This window comes from Astyanax mexicanus, chromosome 5 (genome assembly GCF_023375975.1).
Source record: "Astyanax mexicanus isolate ESR-SI-001 chromosome 5, AstMex3_surface, whole genome shotgun sequence".
Lineage (NCBI taxonomy): Eukaryota > Metazoa > Chordata > Actinopteri > Characiformes > Acestrorhamphidae > Astyanax > Astyanax mexicanus.
The window spans coordinates 39,693,226-39,714,468 of record NC_064412.1 but is presented as its reverse complement, the minus strand read 5'-3'; the positions used below and the strand labels follow the sequence as shown (position 1 = coordinate 39,714,468).

The 21,243-nt window shown below is 35.7% G+C and overlaps 1 protein-coding gene across 1 annotated transcript in view; it reads right to left on the bottom strand.

Annotated features, from left to right (window-relative positions):
* The window catches only part of col5a2b (collagen, type V, alpha 2b), a 66,704-nt gene extending 60,462 nt beyond the window's left edge, over positions 1–6,242 (bottom strand). Inside the window, exon 1 of the mRNA XM_015605706.3 lies at positions 5,984–6,242. Within this exon, the coding sequence (XP_015461192.3) occupies positions 5,984–6,071 (88 nt within the window). The 5' untranslated portion in view covers positions 6,072–6,242. The remainder of the gene's footprint in view (positions 1–5,983) is intronic.
* Positions 6,243–21,243: the final 15,001 nt, after the last annotated feature.

Genomic DNA, 21,243 nt, shown 5'->3' with positions numbered 1-21,243 from the left:
GCCTGTAATAAAGACCAAATCTGGCATCATACCGTGCTCAGCGCCAAGATCAATGATTTGTTGACACATGTCACATGACCGGAAGGCCTTGTGTCATGCTGTGGAGTGCAGTTCCACACAATGCCAGATCATCTTGGTACACTGTACATATTGATCCACTACTTCCAACAGGATGATGCTCATCCACATACTGCTGCTGTCTCAAGAGATTGTTCTTCAAACACATATTTCTTTAAAAAAAAGTTGTTTTTGGACCTAAAATTGGTACTTCTATAAATTAAGTTTAAGGAACCTAGAAATCAAGTAATAAAACCTGAAATCCAACTAAAATATAAGCCAAACACCTGCAATAGCAGTCCTGAATATATCTAAAATCTATCTTTTTTAACATCTATCAACACTCCACCCCTACTGCAAAATCTTCAGATCGCAGAACACCATTATGAACCTCTACAACACCATGCTTAGTCTGGTACGCTGTGTGTACACATGCGTTACACATTACTTTTGTATATGTAGCTTAATAAACATTGCACATAACAGTCTATTTTTTAATCATTTATTGTCCCTAAAAACTTGCATCTTCCTTCTAAATAGCACTGCTATAAATTAGGGCTAGGGTTAGTCGATATAATCGACAATGATTTGTAAACAATTATTATTTAATTTGTCAACTACAAATTTCATTGTTGACTAATCGTTAATTTGTAACAGTACTGCGTTAAACAAAATGCTGGGGAAAAAAGCCAGTGGGAGACTTAGTTTGTGTCACCAAAAGTGTCTAAACACAATAGATTACATATTAAATCATTAAATATCAGTAATTTCCATGTTTAAACAACATTCAGATATAAATAAATGCCATTTACACCTCATGTAATGCTGTATCTATCGTTTTTAGAGATGGCAGAAATAATCGTTGACTAATCAACTAATTGAAAAAATAATCGTCAGATTAGTCGACTACCAAAATAATAATCATTAGTTGCAGCTAGAGCTGGGCGATTAATTGATTTTATCGATTAATTCAAATTTACAGTTAAGGACGATATATTTTAATGAAAATCGGTTTTCTCTGATATTTCATTTTCACCACCGCCGCTCCCCTGAGCTTAGCCCCGCCCCTCTCTTCCTCGCTCCCGTGCTGTATTTTCAGAGCAGAAATATAAATATAAAAGTTTCTTCAGTGTGACACGAAAAAAAAAACTCACTGAATTTAACTCACACAGTCTCAGTCAGTCACTCACCTCATTCACCACGTAGCCTGTCACTCACTTCCTCCACAGTGTCTGCCTCTTTGTAAAAAACTATTCAACAACTTGTCTATAATAGGTTTGAAAATAAAGAAAACTTAAGAAAGCTAAAAAATAAAAATTAATAAAATAAAAAACTGCTCTTATATTAACATTTAACAACACGGCAAAAAACTGATTTATGTAATTTACGTAAAAATAAAGTTATTTTGAGACGTGACTGCCTATTTAATAAGCAACAGAATTTGTTGGAGTTCATTTGTATCATTTCTAACATATTTACAGTGTTTTTACTCACTTTTTTCTCTCTCACAATGTTAATCCTTTACAGCTTCAAAAACTTATTATGCAAATTAGGCGATGACGTCATTTAGCGACTTCTAGCGACATTTAGGAGATTTTAGTAGGGGAAAAAATTGATTTAAATAGAAAATCGGATTTTTTTTTTAAAATCGAAGATTTTTTTTTTTTTTTTGGCCATATCGCCCAGCTCTAGTTGCAGCCCTACTATAAATGAGAATACACTGCTGCCCTATGCTGTTCTTCATTCAAAATCAGTTTGTGCTGAAACACAATGTGAATGGACAACACTAAACTTCTGAAGGCTGCATAGTGGCATAAAAAAATTCCAAACAGCCTATTTTTGCAGCTAATTTTCATAAATAAACTGGGGTGTGAACATGCCTTTTTAAATAAGTGGGAACTGAGGTAATGTTTGGTTTTCTGTAATACAGGTCCTTTAACAGAATTCACACAGCTCACTGTACAGCTTGGGTGTGCCCTCACATCTCCTTATGGAAGGAAGGCCTGCCGACCAAAATTGCCGGCCCACAGCAGTCACCGTGAAACCCTCACATCATTAAACACAAAGCCAGGCAAAACCTCTCATTCTCTGCAGCAGCTCGCTCTGAAATAGCTCGACCTGAGCTCTTTAGAAAACCACTTTCTACTGGGAATCATTCTGAGAGCACTGGACGGTTCTGAAAAGTGTCCCTGCAACAGTGGCATTTGGACTCTACTTCACTCTACCTCACTCTACCTCACTCTGCCTCACTTTGCCTCACTATACTTCACTACCTCACTTGCCTCACTCTGCCTTCCTTTACTTCACTCTATCTCACTCTACTTCACTACCCCACTCTACCTCACTTTACTTTACTCTACCTCACTCTGCCTCACTTTACTTCACTCTACCTCACTTTGCCTCACTCTGCCTCACTTTACTTCACTCTACCTCACTGTGCCTCACTCTACTTCACTCTACCTCACTCGCCTCACTACACTTCACTATACCTCACTCTACCTCACTTTGCCTCACTGTGCCTCACTATACTTCACTCTACCTCACTTGCCTCTCTATACTTTACTCTACCTCACTCTACCTTACTTTCCCTCACACTTCCTTATTCTACGTCCCTTTACCTCACTCTACCTCAATCTGTTCACTCTACCTTGTGCTACCTCACTCTATCTTGCTCTACCTATTTAAAATAGTAAATTGAAATGACAGTAACAAAATTTATAGCAATTATTTCTGGAACAATATATTGTTTAACAAACAGGTCTATTTATAGAACATCATAATTAGTAAATTATAAACATTTGAGTGACATTTTATCTCAAGTTTGTAATTTAACAGTCATTTTGTAACTTAACTCAAGTTGTAACTTACAAACACAAAAAAACACTTGTGAGTTTATTCTGTTGTGTAATATGGACAATATAACACAACTGAATAAACTCACAATTGCTTTTTTGTGAATAAACATTTGTATGAGCAGTGGTCTTTGGATGACCCCAGTATATAAGACTAAATGGCAGCGAGTCATCTTTTTTGTCTGGTCAAGCAACAAATCTGTGTGCAGAAGCACTGTGGTCATCAACACGCATAGTGGTTTATTGGTCTGGTGACATGGTGTGGGTACAAATTGGTATAATGGTAGATGACCTTTGCTCTACATTACAGATCTACACATTGACAGCTGAAATTTATTGTATGAGGTCCTGCAACCAGTGACCCTGCCTTTATTTTTAACTCACACATTCCAACAAGAAGATGCTCGTCCACATTTAGCTCATCCTGCTGCCATCTCAAAGTCAAATTAGCCTTGAAGACACAGATGCTATGCCATGCCCAGCTGTAGGTCTGTCATGATAACAAATTTTCTTTTGACTATACATTGTATACATTATTGTTATTTTAATAGATTAAAAGTTTATGCCACTAATATTATGATAATACAATAGCATAATAATGCCGTTACTCTCTTTCAACAACAATAAAGAGCAAGACTGATATTTATAGGCTTTCCCTACTAACTAACACACTGGGAAATGTGGAAGTCTGCAAAAATTATTGTAATATAAAAAATCTGTAATATAATTACTGTGACAGGCCTAGCCGAATAATTAAACCAATCCCAAATCATAAAAAATAACTGAATGACTTGTTGTGATGTTTGCTGCTTATTTCAGGTCTTGCTGGGAAACGTCCTGTGTGGTGGCACCAGTGAAAATATTAGCCTGAAAGCCACAGACCTGATTTAGAACTGTAGGCCTCTCTAAACAAAGCAGCATACCCATAATGTAATAATACCCCTAACATTTAACACGTTATGAAAGCAGGAGATGTTTAATTGAGTGTACTTCCCTGTCAGTGGAAAGATTTATGGAGCCAAAAATATGAAGACCACATCTACAACTTTAGCTCAAAGTGAAATAAAACACAAGTAAGTATTTGTGACGTTTATATCCAGAAGGAAACCCCAATGTTGAATTAAAGCCTACAGTGTTTATATCAGTACAGATGGACACAAAAACAGACTGCAGCAGAGAATTCAACACATCGGGTAAGGCTGAGCGATATGACTAAAATCTCAATATTCTTAAGAAAAATGGCAATATATGATATGACACAATAATATTTTTATAATAAACATACGATTTTTGGTGGTATTTAAGAGACTTAGTAAACTGCACTAAATTATGTTTAAGAAAAAAACATCAAACAATGTTTCACACTCTACCTCACTCTGCCTCACTCTACCTCACTTTTCCTTTGCTAGCTCAATTTACCTCACTCTGCCTCACTCCACATCGCTCTACCATACTCTACCTCACTCTCCCTTTGCTACCTCACTTTACCTCACTCCGCCTCACTCTACATCGCTCTACATCACTCTACCTCACTCTCCCTTTGCTACCTCACTTTACCTCACTCTGCCTCACTCTACATCGCTCTACATCACTCTACCTCACTCTCCCTTTGCTACCTCACTTTACCTCACTCTGCCTCACTCTACATCGCTCTACATCACTCTACCTCACTCTCCCTTTGCTACATCACTTTACCTCACTCCACCTCACTCTACATCGCTCTACCTCACTCTCCCTTTGCTACCTCACTTTACCTCACTCTACATCACTCTCCCTCACTCTACCTCACTCTCCCTTTGCTACCTCACGTTACCTCACTCTGCCTCACTCTACATCGCTCTACCATACTCTACCTCACTCTCCCTTTGCCACCTCACTTTACCTCACTCTGCCTCACTCTACATCGCTCTACCATACTTTACCTCACTCTCCCTTTGCTACCTCACTTTACCTCACTCTGCCTCACTCTACATCGCTCTACCTCACTCTACCTTACTCGCTCTTACTCAATTTAATTCGCTCTATTTCACTCTATCTCACTCTGCCTTACTCTACCACACTCTACATCAGGGGTCGGCAATAGGCATGAAACATCTGGCCCGTGAGGTTGTTTGAACTATAATGAACGATAATAATAAAAAAAAAAAATATATATATATATATATATATATATATATATATATATATATATATATATATATATATATATAAAATGCTTCTCTGGAGAGCTTTTGGTAACATTTCTCCCCTGTCTCTCTGTCGTGCTCAGCGTGAGTTTAGCTTCTTTTACTTTCACATTCTCGATTTTGCACCCATTCTTGGACTCTCTTTCTCCTTATAAGGGCGTAGCGGGGGCAGCGGTAGTGTATTGGACCACGACCCTGAAGACACAGGTTTGATCCCACGTGAGAAGCGGTGTGTTTATTTATTTGATTTTTTCCTTTCTTCTTGGGTTTACCTGCTTTGAGATCAACTGTTCTGCAATTGGGTTCAACAACCATCTGGGCTGGAGAGCTACTAGTCTTGACATTCCATCCCATTACACTTCATTTTCCAAAACATTTTTTTTTTGTGGCCCACCACAATATATCTGGTTAGATCTGGCTAGAAAATATCTGGCCCGCTGCCAAACTTAATTGCCGACCCCTGCCCTACATTGTTCCACCTTGCTTTACCTCACTTTGCCTCACTCTACCTTGTTCTACCTCTTTCTACCTCATGCTACTACATGAAATGATAGTAAAATCATTTATAGCAATTATTTCTGGAACAATATATTGTCCAAACAAACAGGTCTATTAACAGAAAATCATTAAAATATTAAAGTCTGAGTGAGATTTCACCTCTAGTTAACTTAACAGTAATTTTTGTGTAGTAGTAAATTACAAACCCACACACAAAAAAAGAAGAAAAATCGCAAAGCAATTTTTCAATGACATAATTTAGAAGAGACTGTTGACTGGACAGCTTTGACATTGATGAATTGTGCTAGAATCTGTCCCCTTAAAAACCTAAATTACTAAGTTACTGGAACAAGTCAATATAACCCCCGCTCTCCCGCTCTCAGCACTCACCTGTCTTAGCAGCATCCTGGCACTTCACGAGCGATACCTGGAGCACGGCGAGCGCGAGCCACACGGTTATCCTGAGGTGAGGGGTCATTTTCAGCGCGAGCCTGGGGGTAACGGGGTCCAGCGGGCGGGGTACAGACGGGGGGTTACCGGTTACCGTCCGCCGTCCTCAGAGCTTCAGCATCCAGCAGAAATGCCCGTATGAAGACCCGGAGCTCTCAGCACCAGCCAGACTCTGCCCTGCCGCCAGCGCGCTCGTGGCAGCTCGTGCAGGCGTGGCCCGCCCACATCAGTCCGCGAGGCCTCTCATCACCCAGCTAAAGCTAAAAAAAAATCCAGCATCTGGGAAAAACACAGGTCTGAAGAAACTCAGAGCCGGGAGACTTTAAAGAGTTTTAAATTGGCTACATTAAGAAAAGATGTTATAGTTTCATTCACTTACTGTAAAAAGGAACTTTAGTCTCAGTTTTTTTTTGCATGAAAGCAAACCTTGATAGCAAAAAACAGTGAATTAATGGTAATTTTTGGTTGCATTACATATTTTAATGTTTATGATAAAAAAAACTACTTTTATTTATTGCCAAATGGGCATAAGTTAGTGTTAAAATCATAACAATTGATCAATGTTCATTTAAAGATTTTAAATGATTGGGGCTCTTGTACACTCAAAATGCTTTAAGGCAAATGATGCTCCCCGAAAATAATACTAAAATAAATAGTTAAATAAATAAAAATTATTATTATTATTATTATTATTATTATTATTATTATTATTATTATTATTATTATTATTATTATTATTAATAATAATAATAATACTTTATTTTGTATTATTTTGTCACATTGTTTTGATGTGTTAGTTAACAAACAGTTGTTATCTGGGAAGTTGCCCATACGTAATATTTCAATAGGTGGAAAGCCTCATATTAGAAAATGCTCCCAGTCGGAGTATTAGCATGACACTTACATAGCATGAATCACAATATCAAGGTAAATGTGCAAATTATTTTGTGGTATTTATTACATTTATTATTAACATACAATAACAGTAAGCTCAGATTGTACCTGAGAAAAACAAAATGATCATATAAAAACTCATAAAAACAGAGCTGCTAAGTAGCGCATATTATGGGTAGCACAAATTGACACAACACCTGGCTCGTGTTTTTTGTTCGATAGGATTTTGACCAGCTTTCCAACTACTGTGACTGTTAAAGACCAGTATAAACCATGTAAAACCAGCTATCAGCAAATGCTGGTCATGATTTTTCAGCACTAAAATATACTGTAAATCAAATATGCATTACACAGTTTTTTACCATTTCCAGTTTATTACAGCACTAGTTAGAAAAAATATGTGCATAATATTTGCTGTATGGTGCTTAATCACAATTCCCAAACTATGCTATCAGACATGCTTGTAAATACACATCAATCTAATCTAATCTGCAATAAATTGATGGTCTTTACATAATGATCTCTACAGGTCAATGGTAATTGACCTTAAAGAATAAAAAATAACATACACAGTTTGTACAAAAATATAAATAATATAAATAAATGTAAATATAATAAATATAAAAATTTATAATTAAGTTATCTCTGTAGAAAAGCATATAGAGTGAAATACTCTGGAGTAGCCTAATGTCACCAGTTCACCTGGAGGTACATAAAGCAAAAGCTTTAATAAAGGTATTTTAAAGCCGATGTCCGTAAGCTTTGGGATTTGTGGGGCCCTCTCTGGTGAGAATGGGTAATTGCACCGATCATGCGAAAGAAACATTTTAAACTAGGCGGGTGTGATGTAGTCCCCTTTCAGAGCGGATGAATCAGATTCTGGGTTATGTTCAGTCAGAGAGAGAGAGAGATAGCACGGTCAAACGCCAATCTGGTATTAATCCTGGTTTTAGTACGGACTCTATCGCGTTTCTTTTTGGCTTCAGAGCTTGCTTCACTTTTTCATTTCTTTGTTTTTACTATGAGTGAATGAGCTACTGAGGTCTGAGTTTCCCCTTCTGAAGTCTTGCGTTCAGTAAAACTGAGCGTGTGACGTAAATGTGTAAAGACGCGTGACATGGCTAGAAGAACTCCTGCGAAAAGCGACCCGACACCTCAGTTTTAGAATGAATATATTAGACTTTGCAGGGATGGTCCTTCCAGGACACTGGTACCATTAAACACAATATTTTTGCCTTTTCCACTCAGAAATGCTTCTGCTTTCAGTTTAGCTTTCATTGTTTAAAAAAATGCCTCAACATTGTTCACAAAACGTCTTAATACTTTATACTTAATTTTCATCTTCCAAATTTTGGATCACATGATTAAGTTTGCACATTTCCTGGAGTTTTCTCTGTGGGGTAATTGACTGTTTTGTTGTTTAGGAGTGGACCTTGATTCTCCTCAATACCTAAAGATGCTGAAAACAGCTGAGTGAGAGGTGATAAGTGATGTAGATTTATCTGCAGGACTCTGGAGAGCAGAGTGTAGAAGTGTATGAAAGAGGAAGAGGAGAAAAGCAGCTGCACTGTCTGTTGGCTCAGGCTGTATAACAGAGGGAACCTGGACTACATTTTGGGTGGCCTAACAGGTATAGTGGCGTATAGAGCTGATATCCCTGTTCTTATAGTACCTTCTCTAACTGCAATTATGACACTTGCAGTAGGGCCGCCTTACTTCTGAGGGAGGCTCACACTCCTCCCCATCTTCCCCGTTTCTTGGCAGCACTGTGTATGGGAGCAGGAAATGAGGGAGAGCGCCATCAGGGAGCCAGCAAACAGACAAAAACAGCAGATTTAAGTTCATTTTTGTGGTCTATACTCACATAAATTAAACAAAATAAGGTGTTCTTCATCACCTGTAACACTCAATATCACTGTACTATAGGTTCTCAAACTATCAGATTTCTAGCTGGAAGATACAAGCTCTACAGGTCTAGGATAAAAACATTAGCTGATCTATAGCCTTAATTCGTTTTGGTTTTTTTTTAAGACTGACTGCTTTTTCTGTTGGAATTTTGCTCACATGTGATGTAAGTAACACTACTGAGATACATTTATGACTAAAATTGCACTACTTATATAAACTCATGATTACAATAGCACTGCTGAGGTAAATGCATTGTGCATTGTTGGTATGTCTGCTGAAATAATTTTGTTTATTGAATGGAGAAAAAAATAATTTAAAAAAATGTATTCTGTTTGGTTTCAGCCAACAAAGTGTTTTACTGCATGCCTACTTTGGGCTATTGTGCCCTTCTTTGGTCATCTTTGCTCATAATGCTTTGAGACTGTACAATATAATTTAATGATTTTTTATACCATAGAACATCTTTCCACATAGCCTTTTTTAAAAATATAAAAACAGACTATTGATGGAGGGAATGAGTGGAAATAGGGATTGTCCTCCGAACCTTAATCTCTGCCCTGTAATGACACAAACAGAGATGTAGGTCACCCCTGCTAAAGAGGTGCATTCATTATAAATGCATGTTCCTAAACCCTAGATTTGTTAGCAGGGCAGGGTATACATTACTCTAAGTAACTAAAAGTGATTCCCTTTGTTGTAAATGTCTTATAACATATGATAGTAATCATATTTGTTGACCTACTATATGTAAAAAAGAGAGGTGATGCAGCAATTATTGCAGTTTATTATAGTCCACCCCTAATTCCTCTGTGATAGGGAATTGATGATTTTCCGATCCACCTTAAATGATGCAGCAGCTTAAGGTGACAGAATGCAACTGCTGCACCATTTAAGTTGGAACTGAAATTTTATTAAATCTACCAAGACGTACAAACTAGTATTTTTTTAGAATAAGAAAGCAATAATAATTTAAAACTACATTAAACCAAGATAATGTGATGGTTATTGTCATTTTATCAAACAAAATGTTTACATTGTGCCACCATCTTGCCAGTGATTTCCGCTAACCCTCCATTTGGAATGTGCCTCTAAAAATGTAATTTGAAGACCATGTCACCCGAATATTTCTATCCCAACAAGCATTGGAAAAAATCCTACCCCTCCATCTCAGCAAGAATCGCAACTCCCTACCCCTCTATCTTAGCAGGAATTGCTACTCCCTACCCCTCTATCTTAGCAGGAATTGCTACTCCCTACCCCTCTATATTAGCAGGAAATGCTACTCCCTACCCCTCTATCTTAGCAAGAATTGTGACACCCTACCCCTCTATCCCAACAAGAATCAAGGCACTCTACCCCTCTATCCCAACAAGAATCAAGGCACTCTACCCCTCTATCCCAACAAGAATTGTGGCAATCTACCCCTCTATCCCTACAAGATTTGGGACACCGTACCCCTCTATCCCAACAAGAATCAGAACACTCTACCCCTCTATCCTAACAAGATTCGTGACACCCCACCCCTCTATCCCATCAAGAATCAGGACTCTACACATAGGCTTGTAATTGGATAAGTGGTAGGAACAAGTGGTGAAATGGGATTGGGCCTTAGCTCTGGACCTGTAGTTATTTTCAGCATGGTTTCAGGGGAGTGTCCGAGAAGAACATCATCATTATAGCCCTTCTTTGCAACTGTTTTAGTTGGACAGCTTAACCGGTTAACTGGCATGAGCGCCCAAAAGGCACATACCTTCCCAAGGGCACAGATCTTATATATATATCTATGATCTCTGCAAACTAAAAAACTCCTGTATAAGAACAAAGAGAACAACACTGAGTTTCCCTCCTGCTCATTTCTCCCTTTTTCCTACATTTGCTCGCTGTACTAAATTAGGCAGTCTGTTTTCATGGCAAATTACAGCTGCTTATTTACTGTTCTTATCGTCGTAACTGCCCAGCTAACACTCTGACCTCAGGGACGTTCCAGGGCAAGGCCACAATGCTCCAGTGTAAACGCAGTGTAATTGCTGGCCCACTCGCTTGTTTTCTACCAGCTACAGACAGAGCTGTGTTAGAGCTCTTTCTCAGACATGCTGTTGCAAAATGTTCCTCAAACAGAGTCTGACTTTACTTTCTCCACCCAATAGTGTAATTACAGGGGGAGCCACATGAGGTCATGTGTGAGTGACTTATTCCATAAATACAGTATCTTTGCCCTTTGAAGAATGCAGTCCAGTGTTTGACACTCAAAAGGTAAAAGGCAGGAGAACTGGCATTTTATTCAGGTAGTTCATGAAGGTGATGTGATAAAAGGGGTTTTCTGGTATGCAGTGGTCAGTACCTCCAAAAAGTGCTCCAATAAAGTTTAGTACCTTCAATGGTCAGTACCCCACAGGACCACCACGGCTGTATATATATATATATATATATACAGCCGTGGTGGTCCTGCAGCTCTGGAAGAAAAAAAAATAAAAGAGACCACTTAAAATAATGAGTTTCTTTGATGTTACCAAATTTAAAAAATCTCTGTAATATATTTAAGAGAAAGATGGATGATCACAAGCCATCAAACCAAGATGAACGGCTTGATTTTTTGCACCAGGAGTGGCATAAAGATATCCAAAAGCAGTGTGTAAGACTGGTGGAGAGAACATGCATGAAAAGATGCATGAAAACTGTGATTAAAAACCAGGGTTATTCCACCAAATATTGATTTCTGAACTCTTAAAACTTTATGAATATGAATTTGTTTTCTTTGCATTATTTGAGGTCTGAAAGCTCTGCATCTTTTTTGTTATTTCAGCCATTTCTCATTTTATGCATATAAATGCTCTAAATGACAAAATTTTTATTTGGAATTTGAAAGAAATGTCTGTAGTTTATAGAATTAAACAACAATGTACATTTTACTCAAACATATACTATTAATAGCAAAATCAAAGAAACTGATTCAGTAACTGAAGTGGTCTCATAATTTTTTCCACAGCTGTATATTTATATTCATAAACTACTTTCGTTTAGTTTCAGGGAAGTTAATGTTTGCCTTTCTGATGTGAAGCTTCTGTAATTTTTTTAACACACTCAGGGCAGCTGGCAGCGATGCCAGAGAAGGATGTGCCCTGTTTCCGTAGTGGCTACATTTGCAAAGTGCGCTTGTTCAACAAGATGTTGACCTAAATTTAACATGCAGTTTACAAAATTGGTGGAGCAGATGTTACAGATGATGTTCTGGTGAGACAACACATGTGGTTTAGCATTTGATTTCATGCAAGCCATTTATCATTTTTCTAGACACTTACATAATACACATTTGTAAATATAATTATTTGATTTGATTTTATTATTTGTGATTTATGTTGCTACAAAAACACATTTATATACTGTTCTGTATGAAAGGCAGGGACCCCTTATTTAATAATCATTAACACTCATTAACACTGAAGTAATAAATGCCAGATATAGTCAATATATAGCTGGTATATTCCCTATAGCTGGGAACAACATGGCAGTTTGTTCCTGTGTTATTTGTTCAAATAACACATCAGTGTTTTATGCTTTGCCCAGTAATTCAGAGCTAAAGAACAAATGGTTAGGATTTATCTATGGATCACCACCAACGAAGTACAATTGAGATAGGTAGGTGAATGATTAAAACAGTTCTGTTTACACTAGAAAAAAAAAAGAAAAAAAAATGGGGTTTTGTTCCAACTACTTTTTACTTTCTGGACCAGGACTACCCACCTCTGTGTGTTTATATAGGTTTACATAGGATCTCTTTTGGATTTGGTGTTTTACAGAGATTCTGTAGTATATGTTTGCATGTATGAATATTCATGAGCAAGAGCTGAAATCCTATCGTTACTCCCCCTCACTCCTCCACCGGACTAAAGCAGCGCTATACTAGATCACCAGAGCACTTTTTTACAGAAACCAGCTTACAGGGCATTAATTCATTCTAGAAACCACAACTACAAACGACATTTTAAAATGAATCAAAAAACAATGGAATTAGACCATTAAAAATGTGCCTTCAAGTGGTCCAGTGGACTATTACTAAGATTCACTAAAGTTAAAAAAACGCAGGTTCAATTTCTGTATCATGCTCAGGCCCGTAGCCAGCATTGTGATGGGGGGGAATCTTTTTCCCCCAAAAGTGGACTTCATTTGTCTCTCTACTCCAATGCCCCCTAAATACACGAACACACTTCAAACCTTTTAATTTAGACATATTTTATTTATTATAAGTTTGTTGTGAATCTGTTGTTGCTGTCCTTATTTGTTTGTCTGTTGCTCCCCACTGTTAACATACATTTGATATAAATGTAAGTGTTACTCAAACTTTCTACATCTGTGATGTGACTTCATTGTCTGTCTCTGTTGCTCACCTCAGTTGTCTGTTGCTTTGTTCCATTGTCTCTGTTGCTGCCCTCCATTGTCTGTCTCTGATGTTGCTGTCCTTTATTGTCTATCTCTCTACTATTGACATAAATAGATAAGAATTACTTCATTAGGAACACTATCGGTATGGTCATTAAAACTTAAACATGAATTAATAATAATATAAATTGAAGTGTTCTGTCTTATTCAAATCTTCCTATAACTGTGCTGGGACTTCGTTGCCCCCCACACACCCCCCCCCCCCTCCCTTCAGCTCGCTGAACTCGGCGCCTGATTGGGTGACAGAGCTCATTTGCATGCCGTCTGGTCTGTGAGGGTCTGCTGATTCATTAGATATGCGTGGATTCGTGGAGCGACCAATAATCCGCTTTTAATAACGCGTTAAAGTTGATATTTTTTCTGCCTCAAATTATTTCAAGCACTGTTTGGATATATGTGAGAATTACTGGTGACTGGATTGATGGATTTTCTTAAATTTGGAGGCGTTTTGAAGGTAAGAGTGTGGGGGAAGCGCTGGAGGGGGTTGGGTGTGTGTCTGGAGTGTCCTAAGGTAAACACAAAGCGAAACACAAGCAGATTTAAACTCTAAACACAGTTCCGTAATCCGGAGAGGCAGACGGTTCGAATGGTGTATAACATGTCCGCATTCGATCAAATATGCACGTACGAAAAACGTAAATATGAAAATAATATTTCATAACTTTCATAAACCAGGCATATTTCGCCCCAAATGTTTATTTTCTGAAATGAGATACGGCTAAATAGGCTAGATAACTGAAAAGCTTTAAAATGGCATATTGGGTGTCTACATTGAACCTATAAGTATTCATAAACACAGCCAGATATTAAATATGATATTTTTCTGGCCCTCCGGCGGGCCAGGGCGTGTTAAGAGGTTAACCCCCTTTTTACACCTCTATACTGTATTTTAACCGCGGTCACGCCATCTGCACTTAGAAAACGCTCGGTCGCGCTATCCACACAGAAAACTGGAGTGCGCGTCTAAACCGTGTTTTACTGTAGCAGCGTGCACAGCGCACCCGGAGGAGCGGAGACTGGCGCTTCTCGTGCAGAGACTTAAAATGGAACAGAAACGAGTTTTACACATAAATAAACATGATTTAACGAGGTCTAATCCACAAATATACACCAGAAAGACCACGTCTTATCTGTAGAACAGTGTAACGTTTTGAAAAGGTTTGGAGTGTTATTAAATAAGCAAATCAAATTGTTATAAAATCACAGCCCTAAATTCTTAAAGATCTTATTCTCATGTATCCCAGATATATGTTTGAAGTGATATTACTGTATCATTTTTGAGTAATTGAATACCAAAACTATCTATTCGGTTTTGTATAAAAGGGATTTTGGAGTGCTATAAAACCAAAAAAAAATCTAATTCTTCTTAAATCAGAACATGAAATCCTTAAATAATACCTTCCATACTATTAATGTCATGCATGTATACTGATTGTACAGTATCATTTTGGAGTAAATGAATACCAAACTTAGGAAAAATGTATATTCGGTTGTGCATAAACCACATTTCAGAGTCCTATAAAACCAGCAAATCAAATTGTTATCCAATGGCACTAACAAAGTCTTGGAAAACACATTCTATACTATTAATAACATATATATCAAGTGATTTTACTGTACCATTTTGGAGTAATTAAATATCAAACAAAAAATGTTAATTTACTTTTGCATAAATCAGATTTCAGAGTCCTATAAAACAAGCAAATCAAATTGTTATCCAATGCCACTAAGACATTCTTGAAGAACACATTTCATACTATTAATGACATGAGTAACAAAGGATATTACTGTATCATTTTGGAGTAATTGAATACGAAGCTTAGGAAAAATGTCTATTTGGTTGCGCAAAAACCTGATTTTGGAGTCCTGTAAAACCAGCAAATTAAATTGTTATCAAATGCTACCGAGACTGTCTTGAAGAACACATTCCATTCTATTATTAACATGAGTAATAAGTGATATTACTGTATAATTTTGGATTAATTGGATACCAAACTTAGAAAAAATGTCTATTCAGTTGTGTATAAACCAGATTTTAAGGTCGCATAAAACCAGCAAATCAAATTGTTATCCAATGCCACCTAGACAGTCTTGAAAAACACATTCCATACTATTAATGACATGAGTAACAAGTGATTTTACTGTACCATTTTGGACTAATTAAATATCAAACATACGAAAAATGTTGATTCACTTTTGCATAAACCACATTTCAAAGTCCTATAAAACCAGCAAATTAAATTGTTATCCAATGCCACTAATAAAGTCTTGAAAAACACATTCTATACTATTAATAACATAAGTATAAATTGATTTTACTTTACCATTTTGGAGTAATTAATTATCAAACATACGAAAAATGTTGATTCACTTCTGTATAAACCAGATTTCAAAGTCCTACAAACCATTAAATCAAATTGTTATCCAATGCCACTGATAAAGTCTTGAAAAGCACATTCTATACTATGAATGACTTGAGTAACAAGTGATATTACTGTATCATTTTGGAGTAATTGGATACCAAACTTAGGAATAATGTTTATTCGATTGTGCAAAAACCTGATTTCAGAGTCCTATAAAACCAGCAAATCAAATTGTTATCCAATGGCACTGACAAAGTCTTGAAGAACACATTCTATACTATTATTGACATGAGTATCAAGTGATTTTACTGTATCATTTTGAAATAATTGGATACCAAACTTGGAAAAATGTCTATTCGGTTGTGCATAAACCAGATTTCGGAGTCCCATAAAACCAGCAAATCAAATTGTTATCCAATGGCACTAACAAAGTCTTGAAGAACACATTCTATACTATTATTGACATGAGTATCAAGTGATTTTACTGTATCATTTTGGAGTAATTGAATACCAAACTTGGAAAAAATGTCTATTTGGTTGTGCATAAACCACATTTCAGAGTCCTAGAAAACCAGCAAATCAAATTGTTATCCAATGGAACTAACAAAGTCTTGAAGAACACATGCTATACTATTATTGACATGAGTATCAAGTGATTTTACTGTATCATTTTGGAGTAATTGGATACCAAACTTGGAAAAAATGTCTATTCGGTTGTGCATAAACCACATTTCAGAGTCCTATAAAACCAGCAAATCAAATTGTTATCCAATGACACTAACAAAGTCTTGAAGAACACATTCTATACTATTATTGACATGAGTATCAAGTGATTTTACTGTATCATTTTGAAATAATTGGATACCAAACTTAGAAAAAATGTCTATTCAGTTGTGTATAAACCAGATTTTAAGGTCGCATAAAACCAGCAAATCAAATTGTTATCCAATGCCACCAAGACAGTCTTGAAAAACACATTCTATACTATTAATAACATAAGTATCAAGTGATTTTACTTTACCATTTTGGAGTAATTAATTATCAAACATACAAAAAATGTTGATTCACTTCTGTATAAACCAGATTTCAGAGTCCTACAAACCATTAAATCAAATTGTTATCCAATGCCACTGATAAAGTCTTGAAAAGCACATTCTATACTATTATTGACATGAGTATCAAGTGATTTTACTGTATCATTTTGGAGTAATTGGATACCAAACTTGGAAAAAATGTCTATTCAGTTGTGCATAAACCACATTTCAGAGTCCTATAAAACCAGCAAATCAAATTGTTATCCAATGACACTAACAAAGTCTTGAAGAACACATGCTATACTATTATTGACAAGAGTATCAAGTGATTTTACTGTATCATTTTGGAGTAATTGGATACCAAACTTAGGAAAAATGTATATTCGGTTGTGCAAAAACCTGATTTCGGAGTCCTATAAAACCAGCAAATCAAATTGTTATCCAATGTCACTAATAAAGTCTTGAAAAGCACATTTCATACTATTATTGACATGAGTAACAAATGATATTACTGTATCATTTTAGATTAATTGGATACCAAACTTGGAAAAATGTCTATTCGGTTGTGCATAAACCACATTTCAGAGTCCTATAAAACCAGCAAATCAAATTGATATCCAATGGCACTAACAAAGTCTTGAAGAACACATTCCATACCATTAGTGACATGAGTAACAAGTGATATAACTGTTTAATTTTGGAATAATTGAATACCGAACATAGGAAAAATGTCGTTTGTGCATAAACCAAATCCTATAAAACCAGCAAATCAAATTGTTGTAAAACCAAAACAGTCTTGAAGAAAATATTCCAATCTACCAAGAACATTAGTCACAAGTGATATTACTGTGTCATATAGAATAGACATTTGGTATCCAATTAATCCAAAATTATACAGTAATATCACTTGTTACTCATGTCAATAATAGTATAGAATGTGTTCTTCAAGACTGTCTCAAAGGCATTGAATAACAATTTGATTTGCTGGTTTTATGGGACTCCCAAATCTGGTTTATGCACAACCAAATAGAATTTTTTTCTATGTTTGGTATCCAATTACTCCAAAATGATACAGTAATGTTCTTTGATACTCAAGTCATTAATAACATGGAATGTGTTCTTTAAGGCTGTCTTGGTGGTATTGGATAACATTTGGATTTGCTGGTTTTATAGGACTCTGAAATCTGGTTTATGCACAACCGAATAAACATTTTTCCTATGTTTGGTATCCAATTACTCCAAAATGATACAGTAAAATCACTTGATACTCATGGTATGCATAGTATGGAATGTCTCCTTTAAGGCTGTCTCAGTGGCATTGAATAACAATTTGACTTGCTGGTCTTATAGGACTCCGAAATCTGGTTTATGAACAACCAAATATACATTTTTCCTATGTTTGGTATCCAATTACTCCAAAATGATACAGTAATATTCTTTGTTACTCATGTCATTAATAACATGGAATGTGTTATTTAAGGCTGTATTGGTGGCATTGGATAACAATTTGATTTGCTGGTTTTATAGGACTCCGAAATCTGGTTTATGAACAACCGAATATACATTTTTCCTAGGTTTGGTATCCAATTACTCCAAAATGATACAGTAATATCCTTTGTTCCTGACGTCACTAATAGTATGAAATGTCTTCTTTAAGGCTGTCTCATTGGCATTGGATAACAATTTGATTTGCTGGTTTTATAGGACTCCCAAATCTAGTTTATGCACAACCAAATATACATTTTTCCTAAGTTTGGTATCCAATTACTCCAAAATGATACAGTAACATCCTTTGTTACTCACGTCACTAATAGTATGTAATGTGTTCTTCAAGAGTGTCTTAGTCGCATTGGATAACAATTTGATTTGCTGGTTTTATAGGACTCCGAAATCTGGTTTATGAACAATCGAATATACATTTTTCCTAGGTTTGGTATCCAATTACTCCAAAATGAAACAATAATATTCTTTGTTACTCATGTCATGCATAGTATGAAATGTCTTCTTTAAGGCTATCTCAGTGGCATTGGATAACAATTTGATTTGCTGGTTTTATAGGACTCCCAAATCTAGTTTATGCACAACCAAATAGAATTTTTTCCTAAGTTTGGTATCCAATTACTCCAAAATGATACAGTAAAATCACTTGATACTCATGTCATGCATAGTATGGAATGTCTTCTTTAAGGCTGTCTCAGTTGCATTGGATAACAATTTGACTTGCTGGTTTTATAGGACTCTGAAATGTGGTTTATGCACAACCGAATAGACATTTTTTCCAAGTTTGGTATCCAATTACTCCAAAATGATACAGTAAAATCACTTGATACTCATGTCATGCATAGTATGGAATGTCTTCTTTAAGGCTGTCTCAGTGGCATTGGATAACAATTTGACTTGCTGGTTTTATAGGACTCTGAAATCTGTTTTATGCAAAAGTGAATTAACATTTTTCGTATGTTTGATATTTAATTACTCCAAAATGGTACAGTAAAATCACTTGATACATATGTTATTAATAGTATAGAATGTGTTTTCCAAGCCTTTGTTAGTGGCATTGGATAACAATTTGATTTGCTGGTTTTCTAGGACTCAGAAATCTGGTTTATGCACAATCGAATAAACATTTTTTCTAAGTTTGGTATTCAATTACTCCAAAATGATAAAGTAATATCACTTGATACTCATGTCAATAATAGTATAGAATGTGGTTTTCAAGACGTTATTAGTTGCATTGGATAACAATTTGATTTGCTGGTTTTATAGGACTCCAAAATGTGGTTTATCACAACTGAATAGACTTTTTTCCTAAGTTTGGTATTCTATTACTCCAAAATAATACAGTAATATGACTTTTTACTCATGTCATTAATAGTATGACATGTGTTCTTCAAGACAGTCTTGGTGGCATTGGATAACAATTTGATTTGTTGGTTTTGTAGGACTCCGAAATCAGGTTTTTGCACAACCGAATAGACATTTATTCCTAAATTTGGTATCCAATTAATCCAAAATGATACAGTAATATCCTTTGTTACTCACGTCATTAATAGTAAGGAATGTGTTTCTTAAGGTAGTCTTGGTAGCATTGGATAACAATTTGATTTTCAGGTTTTATAGGACCTTAAAATCTGGTTTATGCAAAAGAAAATAGACATTTTTCCTAAGCTTGGTATCCAATTACTCCAAAATGATACAGTAATATCCTTTGTTACTCACGTCACTAATAGTATGTAATGTGTTCTTCAAGAGTGTCTCAGTCACATTGGATAACAATTTGATTTGCTGGTTTTATAGGATTTGGTTTATGCACAAACGAATAGACATTTTTCCTATGTTTGGTATTCAATTATTCCAAAATGATACAGTAAAATCACTTGATACTCATGTCATGCATAGTATGGAATGTCTTCTTTAAGGCTGTCTCAGTGGCATTGGATAACAATTTGACTTGCTGGTTTTACAGGACTCTGAAATCTGTTTTATGCAAAAGTGAATTAACATTTTTCGTATGTTTGATATTTAATTACTCCAAAATGGTACAGTAAAATCACTTGATACATATGTTATTAATAGTATAGAATGTGTTTTCCAAGCCTTTGTTAGTGGCATTGGATAACAATTTGATTTGCTGGTTTTCTAGGACTCAGAAATCTGGTTTATGCACAATCGAATAAACATTTTTTCTAAGTTTGGTATTCAATTACTCCAAAATGATAAAGTAATATCACTTGATACTCATGTCAATAATAGTATAGAATGTGGTTTTCAAGACGTTATTAGTTGCATTGGATAACAATTTGATTTGCTGGTTTTATAGGACTCCAAAATGTGGTTTATCACAACTGAATAGACTTTTTTCCTAAGTTTGGTATTCTATTACTCCAAAATAATACAGTAATATGACTTTTTACTCATGTCATTAATAGTATGACATGTGTTCTTCAAGACAGTCTTGGTGGCATTGGATAACAATTTGATTTGTTGGTTTTGTAGGACTCCGAAATCAGGTTTTTGCACAACCGAATAGACATTTATTCCTAAATTTGGTATCCAATTAATCCAAAATGATACAGTAATATCCTTTGTTACTCACGTCATTAATAGTAAGGAATGTGTTTCTTAAGGTAGTCTTGGTAGCATTGGATAACAATTTGATTTTCAGGTTTTATAGGACCTTAAAATCTGGTTTATGCAAAAGAAAATAGACATTTTTCCTAAGCTTGGTATCCAATTACTCCAAAATGATACAGTAATATCCTTTGTTACTCACGTCACTAATAGTATGTAATGTGTTCTTCAAGAGTGTCTCAGTCACATTGGATAACAATTTGATTTGCTGGTTTTATAGGATTTGGTTTATGCACAAACGAATAGACATTTTTCCTATGTTTGGTATTCAATTATTCCAAAATGATACAGTAATATGACTTGATACCCATAACATTAATAGTATAGAATGTGTTTTTCAAGACCTTATTAGTGGCATTGGATAACAATTTGATTTACTGGTTCTATAGGACTCTGAAATCTGGTTTTAGGTTTTCAGGTATTATTTAAGGAT